The sequence below is a fragment of the Pollicipes pollicipes genome, unplaced genomic scaffold, assembly GCF_011947565.3.
Source record: "Pollicipes pollicipes isolate AB1234 unplaced genomic scaffold, Ppol_2.1 Scaffold_4740;HRSCAF=5597_pilon_pilon_pilon, whole genome shotgun sequence".
NCBI lineage: Eukaryota > Metazoa > Arthropoda > Thecostraca > Pollicipedomorpha > Pollicipedidae > Pollicipes > Pollicipes pollicipes.
Genome location: NW_023596545.1, coordinates 16,580,331 through 16,602,059, shown reverse-complemented (window position 1 = coordinate 16,602,059; position 21,729 = coordinate 16,580,331). Strand labels below are relative to the sequence as shown.

General features: G+C 52.3%; 1 protein-coding gene across 1 annotated transcript in view; it reads right to left on the bottom strand.

The window, feature by feature from the left end:
* Positions 1-17,002, bottom strand: part of LOC119098607 (puromycin-sensitive aminopeptidase-like) — a 40,118-nt gene extending 23,116 nt beyond the window's left edge. The window contains 2 exon segments of the mRNA XM_037221579.1: positions 2,364-2,511; positions 16,700-17,002. Coding sequence (XP_037077474.1) covers positions 2,364-2,486 — 123 coding nt within the window. The 5' untranslated portion in view covers positions 2,487-2,511; positions 16,700-17,002.
* Between the last annotated feature and the right edge of the window lie 4,727 nt (positions 17,003-21,729).

Here is a 21,729-nt window from a genome sequence, read left to right as displayed (position 1 = left end):
ACTCTCCACGGGCCAGCCAGCCCTCCCAACAAAGAGGTGTACACGCCGGGGCCGTGTTTTTGCAGTGGAGCGGTGGGCAGGCGCCTTGTGGGGCGCGTGAGAGAGTGACTGTTCGGGCGCGCCCCGGCCTGTTTCGGAGCCGGGACACGACGCGACACGCCCGGCTGTCGGCCGGGCCAGGCAGGCACACCACGTGTCTCGGCCAGGTGGCCCCGGCGCCCCGGCGACGCCACAAGGCGGCGCAACAGGCTGGCACACGGGGAACCAGAGGTCGGCACACAGACATCATGTGTCACCAAACGGTACAGCGGCCACCATTGACCCGGACGCAGCAGACCAGAGGCTGGGAACCGGAACACTGCGGACTGGGAGCGGACGGTACACCGCAGGAAGCCTGCCGGCCGTGTGTCAGCAACGGCCGTGGTACGCCGGCCATCCCGCGAGCCTCCCTGCGCGTGCGGTTACACAGTGACCTTCCGTGACCCTGGATTACCCGCACCCCGCCTCGGACGGGTTTTGCCGGGGCGGTCGGTCGCGGCCGGCGCCTGCTAATAGGACGGTGCGCGTGTGTGTGTGATCCGAGAATGCGAGACAGTTCCGCGAGCACGGTGTGCTCGACCGCGGTCGGGGAGATGCCAAAATGGTCTGGACAGTAAACGTGTGTATATACCTGTGCATATATAATACCATGCACAATTATAAAGACAACCGGCGTACTTCCGTGCTGTTGAACTGTGCAGTTGATTTTCCATGCTGCATGCACACATTGCAGTGACGGCTCGTCTGTGTTGCGGTGCATTATGAGGAGCGGCGGTATCGGCGGATTCGCTGCTGCACGGTGTCACAAAACCTGTGGTAAGTGGACGCTTTGAACGACGCTGATTCCCGGAGCCCAACAGCGAATGTAGCGGTTCGACTGATCAGAGATCAGCAATGCTGGCGTGCGTCCAACCCCCAAGTGCGGCGCAACGGACGCCGGACCGGCACACAGGTCACCAGCGGCCACGGACGGCACAGGTCACCAGGGGCGCGGACGGCACAGGTCACCAGAAGCGCGGACGGCACAGGTCACCAGGGGTCACGGACAGCACAGGTCACCAGTGGCGCGGACGGCACAGGTCACCAGGGGCGCGGACGGCACAGGTCACCGGGGGTCACGGACAGCACAGGTCACCAGTGGCGCGGACGGCACAGGTCACCAAGGGGCCACGGACGGCACAGGTCACCAGGGGCGTGGACAGCACAGGTCACCAGGGGTGTGGACAACACAGGCCACCAGGGGCCACGGACGGCACAGGTCACCAGGGACACGGACAACACAGGTCACCAGGGACGCGGGTGGCACAGGTCACCAGGGGCGCGGACGGCACAGGTCACCACGAGCGCGGGCGGCACAGGTCACCAGGGGCGCCAACGACCGCTGCCACCACGACACATGACCTCAGCTGGCCCAGAGCACTTGGGCCGCATTCCTGTCCTCACACGGTCATATTGGATATCGACATACGACCGACGGCGAGGTATTGTGGTTTAAAGGTCACGCCGGCTGCCGGCGCCGGCAAGCTCCAGCCCGTGGCCGTTGGCCGGGATCGTCTACCGTTGGGGAGCGTGGATTAGAGAATGATGCGGGGTGTAATGGCGGCTTCTTCATTCCTCATGCCGCGGTGCAAGTCCTGTGGCCGTTTGTGATTATATTTCGTAATCCTAATCTTGTTTTGTGATGAATATTTCGGTCTATTCAAGCATGTGACATTTGGATATCTTTTACCGCAAAAAGCTTCAGGCGTTCGAACTTTTCAGAAGCCTATTTCAAGCATCATTGCGGCTTAGCGGTCACCATAAGCGCACAAACACCAGCCACCCGGGCTCGGATTAGTTTGTGTCTAGCCGCTAGTTAGCCGGTCGTACCGCTCCGTTCCCGAAGATCGCATTTGGCCAAATGTCATGAGGGCATTTGGCCAACAACCTCACTGTTCTCGCATAACCATCGAGCCGGGACACAGGCTGCATCACCTGGTGGGCCTGCCTTTTTCGGAAGCGATTTCTATCCTATGTTACAACACCTTTGCCGTTGGACTCCACCCTGTTTGAGCGCATACAAGCGATACCAGCTCAGTTGGCAGGAAGGACTTCCGCATGTGACGTCTGGGTTCGACTCCTTCCAAAACAGCAATGCTTTTCACCTGCACTTAAGTTGCTGCGCGGCACAATGCTGGGTATTGCCAGGGGTACGACGTTAATGTAAAGCACGCATAACAACATGTGATAAGGTGCCCCTGTCCAGTGTGTTTTGCGAGCGAGCAGGCGTCCGCCGGCCAGTGTCCTGGCCAAGGGTGCGGCGGCGGCGACGGCCGGCGACTGACCTCCAGGTCGCAGATGACGTGGCCGGTGAAGGTCAGCTGGACGAGGTCCGGGTGCAGGTGGAGGGTGTAGTGGCGCGGCGCTACCGTCTTGGGCAGCCGCTGGAACTCCACAGTGCCGGTCATCCTGGAGCTGACAGTGACGACAGACCTGCCGACAACAGGTCGCCGCTGTGTACTGAACACACGGGCATGCACGGGGAACGCTTGTGGGTACAGAGCGTAATGCTGGCTACACAGGCCAAGGACGGTGAAAGCTTATCCTTTGATTACAGATGCAGGACAATGCCGTTTAGAAGAAATGCTAGGTTGCACAGGGCGCAATAAATTACAGGAAATTCTTCTTTCAGAAAGGTTGCCTTTGGTCACAAACGACACTGTTCATTTTATATGAGAACGCTCTTCGAGAGGCCTTCGGATGTACGCGACACTACTGGCTTCATTTGGCACCACGTCGCTGTGGTTACTACGTTTGGATATAGACGGTGTCATGGTTACGGAATTGTTTACATGGGCGACCATGTCTACGCGCAGGGCTTGCGCAAGACCTCCAGGGACCGATGCCCGACTTCAGTTTGATACTCTTGCACCAATCCAACTTTGCCACACCCGAAACACCCCCAACACCCACGCACCCCCACACACACACACACAAACTTAAAAATAAGGATAATGATGCTGTATCTACTGTGCCACTGTGCTTACCATGACAGTGCAGTCGCACTGCTACAGTCTGTATCGGTAAGCGGTACATATACGCTGGCTCGAGAGGCCAAATGTCGAAGAGTCCTGCCGTCAACTAACTGCAGCCGTGTAGCTTCAGCGACCCGGCCTGGTCAGTCACGGTTTAAGCGCGCGTTTATCTTTTCAACCACTGGGTGCACCACCATGGCGTTTTCGGCTGTAAGTGAGGTGATCATTTGTAAATACTGAAACATTTCTAATGCATTTGCATGCCAGCTGCTTGGTCGGACGGTGTTTCTCTGCAACATCGCAACATCACCCCAACGTCGCCTTCCCCATTCCACGAAGAGGGAACGCATCATTTTCAACCGGCCAAACGGCTGAAGACTACTAGTCGACATCATGCTCCGATCCCGACGACCACGTGTCCCAGTGACATCAGACCGACGCGTCCTGAGAAGTGGACTAAGAGGGAGGAGAGGTGGACGGGCAAGCGTCCCAGTGACATCAGACCGACGCGTCCTGAGAGGTGCACTGGGAGAGAGGAGAGGTGGACGGGCAAGCGTCCTGACGAAGGGGGACACGGACAATGCGCCCTGACGGAGGGGGACACAGAGAAGCGTCTTCACGGAGGGGAACACGGACAAGCGTCCTCACGGAGGGGGACACGAACGAGCGTGCTGTCGGAGGGGGACACGGACAAGCGTCCTCACGGAGGGGGACACGGACAAGCGTGCTGTCGGAGGGGGACACGGACAAGCGTCCTCACGGAGGGGGACACGGACAAGCGTGCTGTCGGAGGGGGACACGGACAAGCGTCCTCACGGAGGGGGACACGAACGAGCGTGCTGTCGGAGGGGGACACGGACAAGCGTCATGACGAAGGTGTGGGCTGGGCCGCGCAGGCTGTCCGCGCGGCATCGCGCGGAATCCATATATCCAGCCGTTCTATACCGTTTTTCAGGATTTATATCAAACGGAGCATGTATATAATGTAATGATATGATCAACTAGAGCTGCACTTGTGTGTGTCATTGGGGCTTTACGACGCACTCAGCTGCTGAGGCTATATGGCGTCGCCTGCCTCTCACCCTGGCAGGAAGGGCGGGCACCGCGGGAAATCGGACACCGTACCTCTGGCTTCCCAGACGCGTAGTGGTTAACGCAGACGCGTTAACCACTACACTACCGCACCCCCCAGAGCTGCCACTCCGCGCCAGCTCAAAACCGCTGGCTTTGGACCCGGAAGACGCCCCAAGTCAGCCAGCATTCCTCTGTCATTTGTGCGCTTGCGAGTAAAGGCTAGATATCAGTCCGTTTTTGCCTGTTCAGATCATGAAAAGTGGATATTACAATGCACTGGCGCGGCCATGTCGCGTGGGCGCACGGGGTGACAGGCTCTGTCCCCTAATCGTGGGCGCACGGGGTGACAGGCTCTGTCCCCTAATCGTGGGCGCACGGGGTGACAGGCTCTGTCCCCTAATCCTTTGGTATCATATGCACGGCGATGCCACTCACGTCTATTACAGTACGCACTGCAGCTTGCGTTGGACACTGGTCAAAGGCATGCCAAAACAACTCATTTTGGCATAATCGGGGCGGAGTGGGGGGGGACCCATCGTGGTTACATGAACAGACACCGGCGGCGAGCCGTGCACAGAACGGAACTGCCAGTTACAGCTGCTACAGCCGGAGGAGGATACTGATCGCTCAGCTGTTGCTGCCGCACGAGGACACTGACACTCACAACCGGGGCAAGACGTCGCTGTTATTTTTCTATATTCATGTATTTCTATAGGGGCCTCACCGCGGAGGCCCCTCTGGATGAACGTAGTTCCCAACACGCACAAATACCCATGCACGCACTGTGCCCGGTACTTTCAATCCCCGCGTGACTATTTTGACCACTGCTTCACTGCTAGAATTTCCGCCGTATCACGCGTGCACACAAGAGAGGAGGGGGGGAGGGGCCTTCCGCTTTGTCAGCTCGGCTCATTGCAAAAAGCTCATTGCAGAGCCGGCTGGTTCAGCACGGTCACGGCCCGTCTACTCGAAGCCAGGGTGTGCCCGCGAACTCCGCGTCACCGGGGTTGGTTGACGCGTCACCTCCACCACATGGTAATCATTCCCCAGCTGCTGCCATCTCCTGGTCGAGTGCCGGTCCAGGGGAGCCCTACAGAACCCGAGCTTGGATCCAGTCTCCCATCTACATCTCCACGCGCATTAGGTAAACGTGCACCTAGTGGGTACAGATATTGGTGGTTGGTGCTTCGGTAAGCGCAGTTCGCGCAGCTGGAGCACAACGCTGGCAACATAAAACATCGCTGGCCAAATAGAGCATAGGTGGTAACAGAGAGCAATGTTGGTAACATGACTTTGTCAGTTCGGGATGAAACTGTCCATTGCCAAGCACAACGTTGCATACTGCAAATCCCTCCGATAACGGAAGTTGGTGACAGAGGACTCACGGACGTCACCGTCAGCTATATAGGGCACCGCTGGTCACCTACACCACTGCTGGCTATGAGGGACGCAGCTGATTACCAGGGACGCTGCTGGTCACAGAGGGCACCGCTGGTTTCAGAAGACACAGGCGACTAACCTGGCGGACAAGAGAGACGGACACGTGCCGACCGCCAGCCGTCAGACGTGACCTTTACACCGGCAGCGAGCGACTGTCTGCAGCCGCGTCCGCAGCGGAGCGGCGCGGGAGCCGGCCGCCACCGGCCGCCGCCAGGGGCCGGCACACACGCGAGGCGCGCCTCGCCGGTGCAGCCGCACCGCAGGCCGCGCACAGCGCCGCCAGCCGGTCACACGCTCGCGGGCTGCACGCCGCGTGCAGAGCGCGCACGCCCACGGGATGGGGCTCGCGCCGCCGGCCCTGCGCCGGACGACGGCGGGCTGACCGGGTACGACTAACGCTCGTAGGCCGGGCGGCATGTGCAGTACGAACGCCCGCAGGCGGCGTGGAACGTGAGGTTTCAGTGGATGTTCGGGAGAATGCACCGCCTGTTCGGAGTCATAAGCTGTGGACGGGACAGCCGCGGAACCCCGACAGATGCGCGCCACGGCTGACTTCTCTACGGATCCGTTGTTTGACCGAAAGGAGTTTTTACGGGCAGTTCCGCGATGAAAACGTAATGTTGGGTGGATATTACGGAGAAATGTGGCATTGCTAAAAGCCGGTTTTAAGACACGGGAAATTCCAACTGCTTGCGCAGCAAATCTGATCTCGCACGGCGTTCCCAGCAACTGAGGACGGAGAGTACGAATGCAGATAAATCTGCCCCTTCCACTGGTAGCGCGTTCCGATAAAAACTACCGGCAGTCAGTCTCAATTAAGTCCTTTTATTATGAACACCACACCTTTGACCTGCAATCCGCTGCCATTGTTGGCCACCGTGCGACCGCGCACGAAGAGCCCTCTATGATGTTTCGCAGCACGTCTGGGTTGAGCTATCGGATCACCCGCTCTGCTCTGAGTGTCAGCTGAATGCGAGCCTTAATCTACTATTCTCCTTGATAAACCTCTGGATTGATCAGCACACAGAGATACTGATAGGAGGCACCTGGGAGGGGAGGGGGGGGGGGCATGCCGAGATCTAGCCAGAAGACCGGGTCACGACCAGGGCTTATGGCGAGATCCGGCCAGAAGGCCAGGTCACGACCAGGGCTCGCGATCAGCGTCTTATGGCAAACTTTGCCTTCCATATTGCTCTCGCTTGCTCTATTGCTCTCATTTGGCAGCCTAGCCATTTCAGGTTCGATAACTAGGCACGCTATCTACTTGGGGCTCACAGACGACCATATTTATTTTCGCGGTGATTTTGCTGGGACCGGACCTTGGCGTCATATGGAGTGCCTCCCTCGCCCTGGACATACAATCCAATATTGAAAGGGATCTAGTTCCCACCGCACGGCGAGCTTAGAAAAGTACCAAACTGTCAGAACAGCGAGATCAAATCTTACCTCGCTACGGCGATTGTTGCATGAACTACACAGGTGCGAATACTTATCTCCTCACTGCTGTGGTCATAACAAGCTTCTTATGCATTGGATAAAAAGTACTGTTTTGCTTCCTGGTGCTTCGAGTTTTGCATTTCCCTCATTTGGTTGTTATTTGTGGTCATCTGAGTCTAGCTCATAAACCGATTTCTCGCTTTCGTGTCATACGGATTTACCAACAATGCGCCTTTTGCGCCCTGGAAAACATGGGGCGATCATACGTGTGATCTGTTTCACCATGCACATACCCAAATACAAGGAAATGAAGCCCGCTTCCGTTCGGTCCCCTTGCGAATATCAATTTTAAATACATTAGATGGATTTCCTTTTTCATGAATTTACCAAGCAGACATTGAACTGACTGTTGGCGTCCCCCAACAGCTTCACAAACAACGCATGGCTTCAGAACTGACTAGGCATGACTCAGTCTTATCTGTCTCCGCCAACAGCTTCACAAACACATGGATTGACGATTGACTACGCGTGACTTAGTCTTACGTCATTTCCAATCCATGAAATCGACGCTGTTGCACTGCTTTACAGTTTAGCGAATGCGAACACAGTATGACAAAGCAGGAAAATGTTTTGGGTGGATATCGGTTACAATGAACACGGCTCGCCGTGTTCCGCTTCACAGCTCCACGTGCTCGGCTTATGGATCTTTCACGGCCCCGGCCCGCTTGGTTTAAACTGCAGTATCTGACATTCGAGATCACCTTCGGGGAGATTGGCAGCTGACTGTTCTCTGGTTGATGCTGACGCACCCATGGTTCGACAGGGATTTGCTAGTGAGCTGCAGTACCTGCCCCGGCCGCTGAGATCTGACATCAGTCCTTAAAGACGCCTAAAAGATTGCCAGTGAGCGAAGGCCTACATAAATAGAGCTGCATTTTTGCCGGTACCACTGTCCGTTTTCCGCTCAATAATAAATCGTACCAAGTTGCTGTCACGTCTGGTGCCCACCTGTTTCCGACACAGTGATCCAGCTGCTTTGGGGTCTAAGAGTTATGCGATTCACATAACCCAATGGGGAGGTGCAAGAATGATATTATCGCTGCAAAAATACGAGCACACCGCTATTTAGTTGGGGAAACTTTAAATTTGAACACGTTTCGAAGCACACATGGCGTGGAACAGCTCAGGACGAGTGCGTGAGTTTCTCTTCTTAATTTATGATATATATTTCACGCCTTGATTGCGCCCACAGGTCAATCACGAGCAAACCATTCATTCATCGCCCTTCATTACAAATGAAGCAGTCGTAAATCGATTCGAATCAGGCCCAAGTCGTCCAATTCGGCATGATCCTTGACTTAAATTTAGTAAATTTCATTCAGTTTAAATTTTATTTAAATTCAAATTTAACTTGATTTAGATAAATTTCAACTTTGAGCCAAATACACCACAAGTTTGATCCAGAGTTCCAGTAACCAACTTAACACCTTCCACCTACACTGTCAAACAAAATCACCCTTAAGCTCAACAAATGACATCGTCATTCCATTTCGCTTCGCGTCCGAACTTTGCCACTGTCCATTGCAGAGCTTCGACAACTCTCAACAGTGTCGCACATACTCTTCCTTTATCATTATTCCACTCATTCGTCCGTCCTTCGCTCTGGTTTCGTCTCTGGCATGTCCGTATCCATCAACGCTGACCCCCTCCCCCACCATCTGTCATGTGTCCTCCGCCAGCAAGCATGATTAATCACCCCGCCCGCACGAGCACACCACATCAAATGACGCTCCCGATCCGGCGCCCACACCACCCCGGTCGCCCCCGCCACCGCCGCTGCAGTCACCGACTCCTGGAATCGTTGCCGGGCGCCGTGCTCTCCTCACGCACCACAGCCGGCTGTCGGTCGTAATCAGGAGCAGCAGTCTGCGGCCCGGCCCGCCTCGCCGGCACGGGAGGCCACCACCTAACCGGTTCAGCCCCCCCCCCCCCCCCCCCCTCCACCCCACCCGCTTCAACCTCCCAGCATGACCAGAGGCACGGCGCCGGCGGCCGACAGCGCACACCGGGCCGCCCGAGGCGCAGCCGGAGACGCCGTGACCGCGCGCCAGTGTCGCTCCGACGCGGGTGCCGGCCGCTGCTCGACTCCCGTCAGTGCGAGCGCCGGCCCCTGCCACCCCAGCTGGAGCTGCTGAAGGACGTCGGCAGGCTCCAACGACGAGGGCGCGCGGCCGTCATCGCCACCTCAGGCGGAGTGTAACATGATGCGCCCGTCATCGGGACACAGATACGCCCGTCATCGAGACGCACAGATGTGCCCGTCGCTGAGGCGCACAGATGTCCTAGTCATCGGGGCACACAGCTGTGCCCGTCATCGAAACGCACAGATGTGCTTGTCATCGGGACCGCCAGATGTGCCGCCATTCAAACGCAGACTTCCTTGCCATCGGGACATACATATGTGCCCATCACTGGAACACACAGATGTGCCCGTCATCGGGACACAGATGTGCCCATCATCGGATCACACAGATATGCCCGTCATCGGGACACAGATGTGCCCATCATCGGATCACACAGATATGCCCGTCATCGGGACACAGATGTGCCCATCATCGGGACACAGATGTGCCCCTCATCGGGGCACAGACATGTACCCGTCATCGGGACACACAGATGTGCCCGTCATCGGGACACACATGTGCGTCCGTCATCGGAACACCCAGACGTGCCCGTCATCGGGACGCTGAGGCGGAACCGCTGGACAAGGCCTGTCACCATTCAGGTTTCTGACGCGCCACCTTTGTGCAACCTGTCTGTGCGTATTCGTTACATGACTATTGTAACTTGTAGTGCAGTTGTATTTTGCTTTGCAAGTTAACGGAACGCGTCGTGCTGGATGCACCTGGTCGGCAGTCATCAGCTTCAGCTGCCTCAAAGGGCGGCAGGTAAAGCAGCGTTACCAGCTCCGTGGGCCCGGCACGCTATCGCGTCCAAATCTGGAAAATAAAGAACCGACGTACAGAGTTCAGCGGCATGCAACATTACTGCATGCCACGTTGCATGTCTCCAGGCGATTGGCTCTTACCTGAGCTCATTTCCGGATCTCGCAGATATTGTTGAGTTGAGTGCAGTACATTCGCGACCGCTGAGACAACTCAAGTCGGACCACATTCCAGCCTCCGAACAGTGAACATGTTCACGTCCAAAGCAAAGCTCATCAATTCTTAGATCACGTTCCTCACTTACATAGATGCATCTCAAATAAAGCTTCTGTATGATACAGAAGGGCACGAATCACCTCATCTCTATTTTAGCCGCCAACGGCCGTTTATTACCACCTTGAGCCGTACCCTCAAATTTCGTGGCGTGCACCATGCTGCGTGCAAGCTAACCTTCAGCCAAGCTGAGCTAAGTCAGGCTAAGCTAAGCTAAGTTACTACAGCTGAGTTCCGACAAAGGCAACGACCGCGAGCACCAATAACGCTGCGAACTTCTCGCGAGAGGAGGCAGATCGGTCGTTTTCCCTTCCCGCAGGCGCGGCTACTCGGATCTAGCGGGCCACGGAGCTCGAAGCGGTGCCAATGAGCCTGAGCAATACCGGGCCGATTCCGCAAAAGCCATCGACTCACTTCGTCGAAATGAGTGATCGGTGAGGCCCGCAGAGGCAGAGCATGACGTTCAATGGTCGGTGGGACCCACGACGCAGAGCAGGACGGCGAGTGGTCGGTGGGACCCACAGGGGCAGAGCAGGACGGTGGGTGGTCGGTGGGACCCGCAGGGGCAGAGGACGGTGAGTGGTCAGTGGGGCCCACGGCGTGGAGCAAGACGGCGGGTGGTCGGTGGGGCCTGCAAGGGCAGAGCAGGACGGTGAGTGGTCGGTGGGACCCGCCAAGGCAGAGCAGGACGGGGAGTGGTCGGTGCAACACGCTGGGGCAGAGCAGGACAGTGAGTGGTCGGTGGGAGTCGCGGATGCAAAGCAGGGCGGTGAGTGGTCGGTGGAGCACGCAGGGGCAGAGCAGGACGGTGAAGCGTCCTGCGAGTTACGCAAGACCGAAGGCGTCCATTGCACTGGGCACTTCCACTGAACGGTCCCGCCGGCCAACGTTCCGTCCGAGTCCGAATCCGAGTCCGAGATAAGCAGCCAAGCCTGCCAAAAAATCCACGGCACGCAGGACCATGCAACGGCTTCCCAGAATGTTAGATATGTCAGGATTGACAGGCCATGAAACACGTCCTCTCGTTTTTCATGCTAGCATCCACTAGCATTCATGAGAGGTCTCATTGTTCTCAATGAGCCCATGCATCAAGGGTCAATTTAAGACCGCCAAGGCTGTACGAGTAGGCGCGATGAGAATCAGCTACAAACGAACGAAGGCTGCCTTCAAGCATCCCCCAGCCCAACAGCTATAAGTCAAGCGTGACATGATAACAGCCTTTCAAAACATACACTTTTTGATCCCCAGAGTATCGCGACCGCCATCGACGCCTCCCACGTCAGCTTGTCTGCAAGCTCAGACTCCCAATCCCTGCACGTCTAATGCTCACAAAAACTAAGGTTTCAATGAATCAGCACGAAGATTACGACAGAGGTTGCCTGCAAGGAATTACGAGGACAATTTACTTCCAACGAATTACGAGGACAATATGCTTATCAATGCGTAGAACTATTCCCCGAACAAATCGTGACTCAAGGTAACGATGAGGGTAAGGAATTCACAAGAAAATATCACCACCGAAGAACAAAGCCTCTCTGAGCCCGCGACTTCTTGGATAGCACGGGTACCGGACGTTGCAATATTTGAACAGGCATCTAGTCAATCCTCGATTGCGGCAAACCCGTGCCTACCCACCCAACACACCTCACGGAGGAAGATGCGAATTCTAATCCGTGTAATCGTGTACCGTAAAGATATCATCACACCAATGAGACAAACCAGGAGGGAAGAATCTGAAACACACTGGCACCTGAAAGCTAATCGCAAAATAACACATTCAATGGCCCGACAAAAACTGCGGAGAATTTTCTTACCATAAGGTTGGATCGATGCCAAACCCAAATCACATTCGGATCATGATTTTGCTACACGGAGCTTATTGCCGGTCCCACTGGGGCTCACAAATGGACTAACTACTTTATGCCGCAGAGTATCTTTTAAGCACTCCGCATTTGGTGCCCGAAGCTCTCAATTCAGACCCCTATCAGCTTCTGCATGACACTGCTGCCGCCCGACCACCACTTCTCAGATCAAGGGCTCACTGGTGCCGCCTCGCAGTGATCAAGTGCACATTCGCGGATAGAGCTATCACCACCTCAAGCATCCACTCTGCTTTCTGCCGCCACCCACGGGCGGGCGAGGCTCCCAATGTCCGCGAGGCCGCTGCTGCTGGATGTGAATAGCGGCTGAACGCATGTGCATCTCATCCGGTGCAGAGCAAGGGCGATGAACTTTGCTGTTGTCTTTGTACGCGGTGGCGACTGCAGAACGTAGCCGTGCTGGCCTAGTAGAGGGACGGCAAGCGCATACACTAGGTCGTCCGTCAGCACAGCGAAGCGCACAGAGTACCACCGCGTTGCCTAGCCCGCCGATACCAGTCATCGTTCGGCGACCGCCAGTCGCCGCGCCGCACGTCATCAGCAGCCAAGAAGCACCGGTTCCCTCGCACGGTGGACGAGAAGCTACGCCGCTGCTGACACCGGCGCCGCGCTGCGCATGTCGGAGCGCGGCCGTATCACGGGCGGCCTGCGCCGTACGAGCGCGGACGCGGCGGCGCGCGCCGAGCGCCCGGCCATCCAGAAACGGCCGGCCGTGCCGGCGCGCTTGGCATGCGGCGGGTGAGCGGTCGGCAGCGGCGGACGGAGCTCGGCCGGCTGCCAGCGCGCCGCCTCCGGTACCGGGCGCGCGCCGACCGGCTCCCGGATGCACATCTGCAGACCGGCTGAACTAACTGTCTCAGGGCAGATAGCATCCGGCGATCGGCGCGCCGCCGCCGAACTCGTCGCAGTCGCTGGCGACAGCACTGCCGCCCGCTGTGCAACCGCTGACATGCCGCGCGGATCAACACATCCGAGCCCCTGCCCACCACACCTGACTGCTGATGGGAGGGAAGAGCATCGTAAGGCAAGTATTTACGATGCGGGGTGCGGGGGAGCGGCCATGCGCCGCGTTGATGGTATAAGTGCACCTACAAAGAAGCCGCTTGACCGAACACTTGTTGCGAGCAAGCAGGCTTCGTTCGATAATTTGTGCATCTTGGCCTCGCGAAGCAGCCAAAAACTTGGCAGACAAGGAGTCGGCAGGAATTCGCGTAGGGGACGAGTCCACATCGCTGACTCCGGATTTTCCAGCCGACTGAACTTGAGCACCGAGCCTTATCCATGCACGTTGAAGCTGTAAACGTACATATCGGAAAGCTGCATTAGCAAGTGGGAAAACCCAGATCGGAGCCAAGACCTTTGCGAAATTGCTACGGCAAACGCCCAGCAGTTTCAGACAACTGCATAAGGCAACAGCGAATGCAAGCTTTCTTTCAAAGGTTTTCGCACTTCCTACTCCGGACACATCCAGGGAGTTCGTCTGTCGGCAGGCAATTGAGTTTTCACGTTAGAAATGCATTCAGATCCACTGCAAACCGCTACGTTTCGTTTCAGCTCATTCCAGCCAGTCATGTTTTCCGCCACAATGCCCTAGAAAAACCTGCAAAACACTGATTACGTAGACGGGTGGTGTAAAAAGGATCGGCTTTTTAAGTGCGGGGCGCTACACCCGGCTTATCTCTTCTGAGAAACAGAAGCGTTTCTGGTGGAAACTAAGCACCCCAGATGCAGGAAACTCATGCCTACCAGCCACTGTTGAGGCAGAACAGGCCATTTCACCGTATATGACACTACATGATCACAACCAAATAGCCGCAGCCACAACGGCAACCTGTGCTGCATAGACAAATAGCCAGAAATAATGCGATTTGCGTAGGATTCCGATCTTCATGCTATTGGAAGTGCGAGAGTCATAAACATGAGCACCGATACCGTGCAATCGTCCCGCGCAGCGAAAATGCAGTCAACGCTTCGTAGAGCCATTATTGTACGAAAAATACAATTCCTATCGGAATGCGTCACATAAAGGAGGAAAGCATGTCGCACCTTTTGAATATTCAAATCACAAACGATTTGGATGGGTGGGTTCTATCTCATCACGAACAAAGCGCAAGGACGGCATGGTTTACCCCGAAATAGTGTTCATGGTTTACCCTGAAATTAGCAAGGGGCACGAAAATGCAGGACCCATGCTAATCGCAGAGGAAATACACCACCTATTACATTTCAAATGTTATATAAACACCTTTTCGAACCAACAAAAACCTCTTCGGCGAAATTGACGTTAATGAACTGTAGGCCATCATGCCTTGTCAGAACGAGCCTTTCCAGTCCAGGAACAGTGCTCAAAACTTTCTGTTTGTGCGTCAACCACGACATTTGACAACATCACCTTCTCAATGTGAAGATGCTTGGTATCATATTTTGGAACCCGTGTTGCACGCTACGCCAAAACAGGTTCCAACGCACGCACCCGCTGCGCGCCTCACGAGTGGTGCGTGGTTCCTGATCATTCTATTTCTTGGTCACGCACCGTGTGTTTGGTTTAGTTCAGTTTACATATGTGCATGAATCATTCCACGTGCTTGGCTTATTGTGTATTCGAGTAAGACATGTTTATGTTTCAGAATAAAACACGGAAAATGATAAATACGTGCTAGAAACGCGGACTAAAACACGGAGGTGTTTTATATTGTGTCTTTGCATTGTATGCGCTCATTAGGAATAAAACACATACAGGACATAACACAGAAGTGCGCTACGAGCGGCCAGAGCGATGCGCTGCAGAGTTAACGTCGCGTGTCGGCCCGAGCCGTCCAGCGTTTACGAATTTGCAAGGCGTTCAACGTGTGATGCGGAAATAACGCATCTTGGACCGCTTGAGCACTTATTTGCACGCATGCATGCACACATGCATGCAAATATATATATATATATATATATATATATATATATATATATATATATGTATATAGAACTTTCAATACAGACAGACTCAAGTCAGTGTCATTATAACAATGTGGCAACTGAATGTCTTTGAAAAGTCCTGTTTGTTCTTGCATTTTGCTTATGGTACCAAAACCTGGGTAAGTTCAAATATGGACAAACTCCAAATCAGTGTCATTATAACAATGTGGCAACTGAATGTTTTTGCATAATCCTGTTTGTTCTTGCATTTTCCTTATGGTACTAAAACCTGACTATCACAATGATGTCCTGACCAAATATTACTCGAATTACAGTGCACTTCCTTTCACCATTGCAAGTCCTAATGGGAAGAACTTTTGTATTCTGAGAGGCTCCAGCTCCTACCACAGTCCTGAATTCCAAACAAATTCTGAACTGATCAGTGCTTCTGGATATAATATGCAAAGACTATAACCAAAATTTGACTACACAGTGAACATACTGCAGTGGTGCCTGTGGCCCAGGATGACAAATGTGTTGAAAATATAAACTGAAGTATCACAAGTCTCACGATTAACATGTATATTGAAAAAATTATGCCTCAGAAATGCCCAGCATGCAGACCAAAATGGGGTTAGGTGCACTATGCAAGCCTTGGTGCACATGATCAAGTCAAGTCATGTTTCTGTGAACATATGCCACATATTCACATATATGCTATAGCTGCATTACCATTTTCTTGTGTAGTTAAATTGCATTGCTATGATCAGTATTATGTATTGCAATATTATGCAGTATTATGGCTATGTTCCTATTGCATCATTCCTCCTTGATGCATAAGTTTCTGGACCAAAGCCAAATCAAGTAAATATGTACACCCAGAAAACCTGTCCACCTATCTATGTACCTGGATGTAAAATCACTGCAAGTAAATTGTTAATGAGCCCTGTCAACAGAAATCAGATGATGGCAGATCTTCCAAATAAGTCTTGAAATTCAAGGTATTGAGTTTTTTAATCTGGCCTGCTTGCCAAGCTATTTTATTAGAAATTTAGGACCAGTATATAAATGCATTGATAATAAAAGTGCTCCTAAAATATCAGTGCACTGAAACATGCCATATCTATGTACAAATTAGCACAGTCGCAAAAACATTTCTAGAAGGGTTTATAGGGATGTATTAAATGCACCTAAGTAACTATGATGCAAAACCAAAGATAACATTCACTAGTATCCATAACAACTACCAAAGAAGTTAAGTTAAAGGATGGTCATGTTGAAACACAATTCAATGCATACAAATCAAAACTGAGATATGGAGATCTACCATCACAAATACATAAAAAGGACAGATTGGAAGGGAAGGTGTGTACCCACCTTACCACAGTTGCCAACATCAACACAGAAACTAAAGTGAATTTGTTGGGGCTTAGGTCTAAGGAAACAGCCTATGGCATGCAGGCAGGTAAGCAACCAAAATGTAAGCACCTGTATCTGATCATATTTTGGCTACTTAATGCTGATAAGTAAAAAATGGGTAAACATAGTTATTGTCCTTTATGTTACATCATTTTTGCACCCAAGAGCTTAAAAACTGAAAGATCAAATATACCATGAACCCCTCACCCTAAACGCTGAGGGTCACACACCTGGTTCCTAAGCCCAGAGGATGTAAGATTATCAAACTTACCACGTAATTTCAGTGACGAATGGTACTGTACTCTGCCGACGCCGGATATACGACCGCAAGCTGTCTCCTTGTCGGACCAAGACCGGTCCTCGAACACTCCTGAGAAGGGAACCGAGCACACCACAAGGGAATACTGGATGCTAACCGCACACCACTCCTGGCCGAGCTACGGCAGGCACTGGATGTTCACGTTCCGCCCAAGGCCGTATGTACCGCACTGCTGCGCCCGCACACCGCTTCCTGGCACCGCACCTTCCAACACTCCCGCTCGCGCTCCGCGAACAAACCGGTACGTTCCCCTCAGCGCAGTGCCCGTCCTTGGTGCCCCGGTGTGTCACAGGGTGCTACTTCTCGCCGCCGCGCCAAGAATTGCCGTCCGGCATATCATGCCCGGAGCTACTAAATCAACCACAGGCAGCTCGGTGCAAAAATCCCTTCTTTCATACAATTTGTGCACATTAATCCGCCTATCATTACATCAGCACGAAAGTCTCAGGAGTTAGGGCGGCGTGAACTGCCTGAATTTATCCAAATGCTTTGGTTATGTGTCACATGGCAAGCCGCTTCGTAAACTCTGTTGATCCGACATCGCTGACCCATGTTTTTTTAAAAATTATTTAACTGGCCAAAAGTTAGTTTCTTAGTTGTTGGTAGTTGGAGCGCGCAAGCTACTGAGTTCATTTTGCGCCCAACTGACCGAAAGCAATATGGAAATTTACACGTCCAAGACATGAGGGATACTCTGCTTGGTGCAACCGCAAGGATCGGTCCCCGGCCCTATAATAAGTAGAGTCTGTTTGTATATGACCTTTCCGGTTGCGTTGGCAATCAAAATGTTAATATGAATGCAGATGGCACACAATCTCTTGACGTTCGTCCGCCATGAGACCTCGACAAGATGATCATCCAAGCCTAAGAAGATACCGGACAAGGGGCGTCAGTTTTCGGTTAATGACACCAACCGAGGCAATCAGAAGACAGTTCGATTCTATCCTCGCTGCAAAGGTGCAAGGACCATCCGGCAACAAAAGATACGAGAATTCGCGTTGCTGGCAAATAAAAATATCGCAGCGTACCCTCATATTTCATTTGATCCAGTCAGGTCATGGTCCGAACACGCATCTTCGACGCTCAAAAAATGCATGTGTGTTCTCGCGTCCTTGTCTAGGCTTCGGAATGATTTTCTGAGCCATCGGTAAAACATATTGTCGAGACACTTCTATACACTAGCACTCTTTGTCGCTTGACTGTATGGGGGAGTATCGGGAGCACAAAACAGGCTCGACTACCTAATGTGATATACTTAGTACGTTATACGAATCTCGGCGTGTCTCAACGAACATGGCCTTGTGAGCGATGCTAAATCGCGCTTAGGGTGGACACATGCGGGTTATGTTATCAAAGTTCAGGATATTGTGTTAGTGCACCCCGTCCTCCATGCAAAAAACAGCCACCTTCATTGAATAGCAGTCTCGATCTTCCGAATACGGTTTCATCCCGCGAGACTAGAGCATGTCTGTTCACTCTGAATGCAACAAAAGTAAAAGCTGAAACGGCGAAAACTTTTGTTAAACATAAAGCGATGACACATTAGAACGAATTAGCAATTGCAATAAAATAACTGCGAGGTGTGCGAAAGTGGACTCTGCTCTCCTGCTTGCCTCGGACCAAATGGAAATTTTCGTTATTTCTCACCCGCACCGAGTTAAAGAGCGGCAGTTAGTGTCAACGGCTGTTTGGAACCAATTATTCCGCCGTTGAGTCAAAGCTAGAAAGCGACAACGATAGATTTTCGATGGGCTTTTTCCTTGCAGGGGCATGGTATGCGTGACCAGGGACGCAAAGTGTCTTTTCTGTCACTGGCGAAATTTGCAACAGCCCAGATTGTCACCTGCAGCCCAGTATATCGGAAACATTCGCAGCACAACAATAAATGCGATAAACCACGCGCGAAAAAGACAATGGAAGTGCGATGGATCACAAACATCCGAACTATTTTCGTTTCGGAAGGTTCAGTTGCGCTACAGTACCATTCGCTGGCCATGCCAAAAGCCACGGTGGTTAGGGTACATGTTTAAGTGCATGAGTAGCCTGTGCAGCGGCTTAAGACAGGTAAGCAAGTCGGTCCAGGTCAAAGGTAAGACGTCGCGTATAAGGGGGAGGCGAGAACATATTTGGTCAGCGGCCGCATTACAACCATAAATGGCGCATAACCACCTCATACTCCCTCCTCACGACTTACTGGAACAATACCAGCGTTGGGGAAAAGGCCCTTGCAGAGATTAATCCGTACAGAAAAAATATATCTTTACCGCTTTGCAAAATCATTCTCCCTCGCTCTGGCTCGCCTTTTTCATAACGAGGACTGACACAGCGAAGGGGTAGATCGGTGCCCCCCCCCCCCCCCGCCACTCTGCCATTTCCAAACTACGAACAGTAAGGCCTCGCGGTAAGAAATTATGGGTGGACCTGTACAACACCTTGCGGTTAGCGATAGGTTGTATCCTGCTAGGTCAATGCGATAATTGCCACTTTCAGGCCAGGTCAAATGTCAAATTTTCCTGGAAATCGAACTTCTTTAGCTTCGCACATCTTTATGCATGAGACCATGCTCCGCCATGACACGAAACTTAAAAAGCTGTGTTTTCACACACATTCATAACGTTTGTGCAACAGTGCAACGCACATTGTCGGTTGCCGCCCGCACTGCGCCGCCCGCACCGGCTGGGCCTCCGCGCAGTGTTCCTAAAAGTCAGTGCTTCTCGGGAAGCAGACTTGCCGACAACACGTTGTTGATGTCAAACCGCGCGCAATGAATGCCACAGAGGATACTGAAAGTTTTGGGCGGGATTGCACGACATACCAGAGTTATCCTCCGAAAACCTTCGGTGGTCGCGTGCTGAGTTGATCGTTATTTGGTAGCGCTGGAGATTGTGCACAGTCTAACGGCCTCGGACCTCAAGCGTATCCTCGATGACGGCCTCATCGCGGACCCATAATCAGGTCAGCAGAAATACGGAGGCTGATGCGCACATTGTATGACAAATACACGACCTGCCCCTGCACTGGGGACTGGGGTCATGCTAGTTTCAACCAGGGGAGCGAAACTGCTGAATGCCCGGCCAACGAAGTGGCAGTTTTGGACCAGGCCATCAACCCCGACGACCCGACCAGCGCGCGGGTGGTACCAAGTACAACACTGTTGATCCGGTCCTGCACCAGAGTCGCGATAACCCGCGACCAAATGCCATGCCCGATGAAAGCCTGACCCACTAAGACCTATCACTGTCTCTTAGCAGTGGATGGATGGGATTTATGCAGGTGGATGTATAGAATTCGATCCTTCATCTGAACATTAAGCTACATTATCCTATAACATAGGCTTACTCATCACCCTAGAACCCTAGATTTGGAGTTACAACCACTTGTTCTGACCACGGATGTGTAAAGCCCTCGCGGTAGACAAAATCTCTTTAAGACAGATGTTTCCAGCCCTTGATAAATGTGTCACTCACGCATAATATAATCCTAGAATGATATCAGCACAGGATTACATCCATGAAGCTTACTGAGGATTTATTAATCTGTCATGTAGCACAGCATTTAGTGGAGGGGCAATCAACCAATGAAATAAAAAGGTTAACCCTCGCCCTGGAAGGACAGGTAGCCACCCACTCCTTATGGTTTTTTGAGGGTACCTCTCTCGCATGTTGTGCAACCGCGCCCAAATTTTTGAGAGCCTCTGAAGAATATATCGCTCGTATTTTTGCACCAACAACTTGTTTGTAGCAATCCTGTTTTTTAAGAAGTCGCCCGCCGCCGGACGACGCCGACGGTGGGCGATGCCGGTACATTAATGGTGCGTCATAAATGTATACTCAAAACACTAAAACTACACTCCATTGTGCTCATCATTAGAAAACAAACATGCCTGCTTAGGTTTCGTATCACTGCAGAGTATGGTCTAACACAAAGCGCCATAGAAATCTGAAAATGTTCGATTGACAGGAAAATTTGACCCTTGACACGTCTTTGTGGAACGGGGGGGGGGGGGGTCGATGCGACCACTCCCCGTTTCGAAACTAACGTAAATAAAGCCGCGTGAATAAAAAAGTGGAAATTGGTTTTGACTAGGTTACGCGGCTGGTAAGAGGTTTTATGATCTTACATCAAAGTGATGCGTTATGAAAAACGGCGAATCGGGGCAAGTGATAATGAATGAGTCATGACCAAACACCATGATTGGCATGCTCATCATGCATTAAATACCCTCCCTTGTGCAGGCTTAATGACATTAGCCTGTAAACAAAGGGAAAGGAGATGTCGAAAACGAAACTAGCGGAAGCCATTTGATTCCAAGTAAGTACTTATTGCGTGCACGCACATCAAAATTCAAAATTTGACGTACTCCCATGGTGTTCAGTGGTAAGCATTGCCTGAGTACCAGCTACAAAGTATCAAAGAGGTTCAGCATTATCATTGGCTAGGGTTTAATTGAATGTGATGGGTAATACATCATGATAGGCTTTGCAGCACTGGTAGAAACTGTGCATCAACAATTTGGGAAACTCGATTAATAGTTTAAGCCTAGGATCAATGCTTGGTTCTTTGAGTGAATCTTGAGTACATCTCTCGCAGGTTGATATTCACAACTATGTGGAATGCAGCAGAAAATCATCAATTTTACGCCGAAATGCAGTGGTCTGTTAAACAATTGCCTGCAGAACTAACTGAAATGATTGAAAAAGCTGCACGCGCTTTGTTAATTGACCCCACTAGACCAAGGCGAACGTCAAATTTTCCTGGAAACCAAACATCAGCTTTGCATGTTTATATATACGAAACATACAGTGTAGTAACATTGGACATAAAAAAGGCGTTTCCCTTGTTTAATTATGAGTGCAATGGCATGCAGTTTCATCTGTTTGGAGCCTTTATTTGTCATAAAGGGTTTCGTTCATGTAACAGTGCCAATCCACCGCACGCGGTCCACAGAATCACCGCTCGCCTCCCGCCGCGCCTAACGGCCT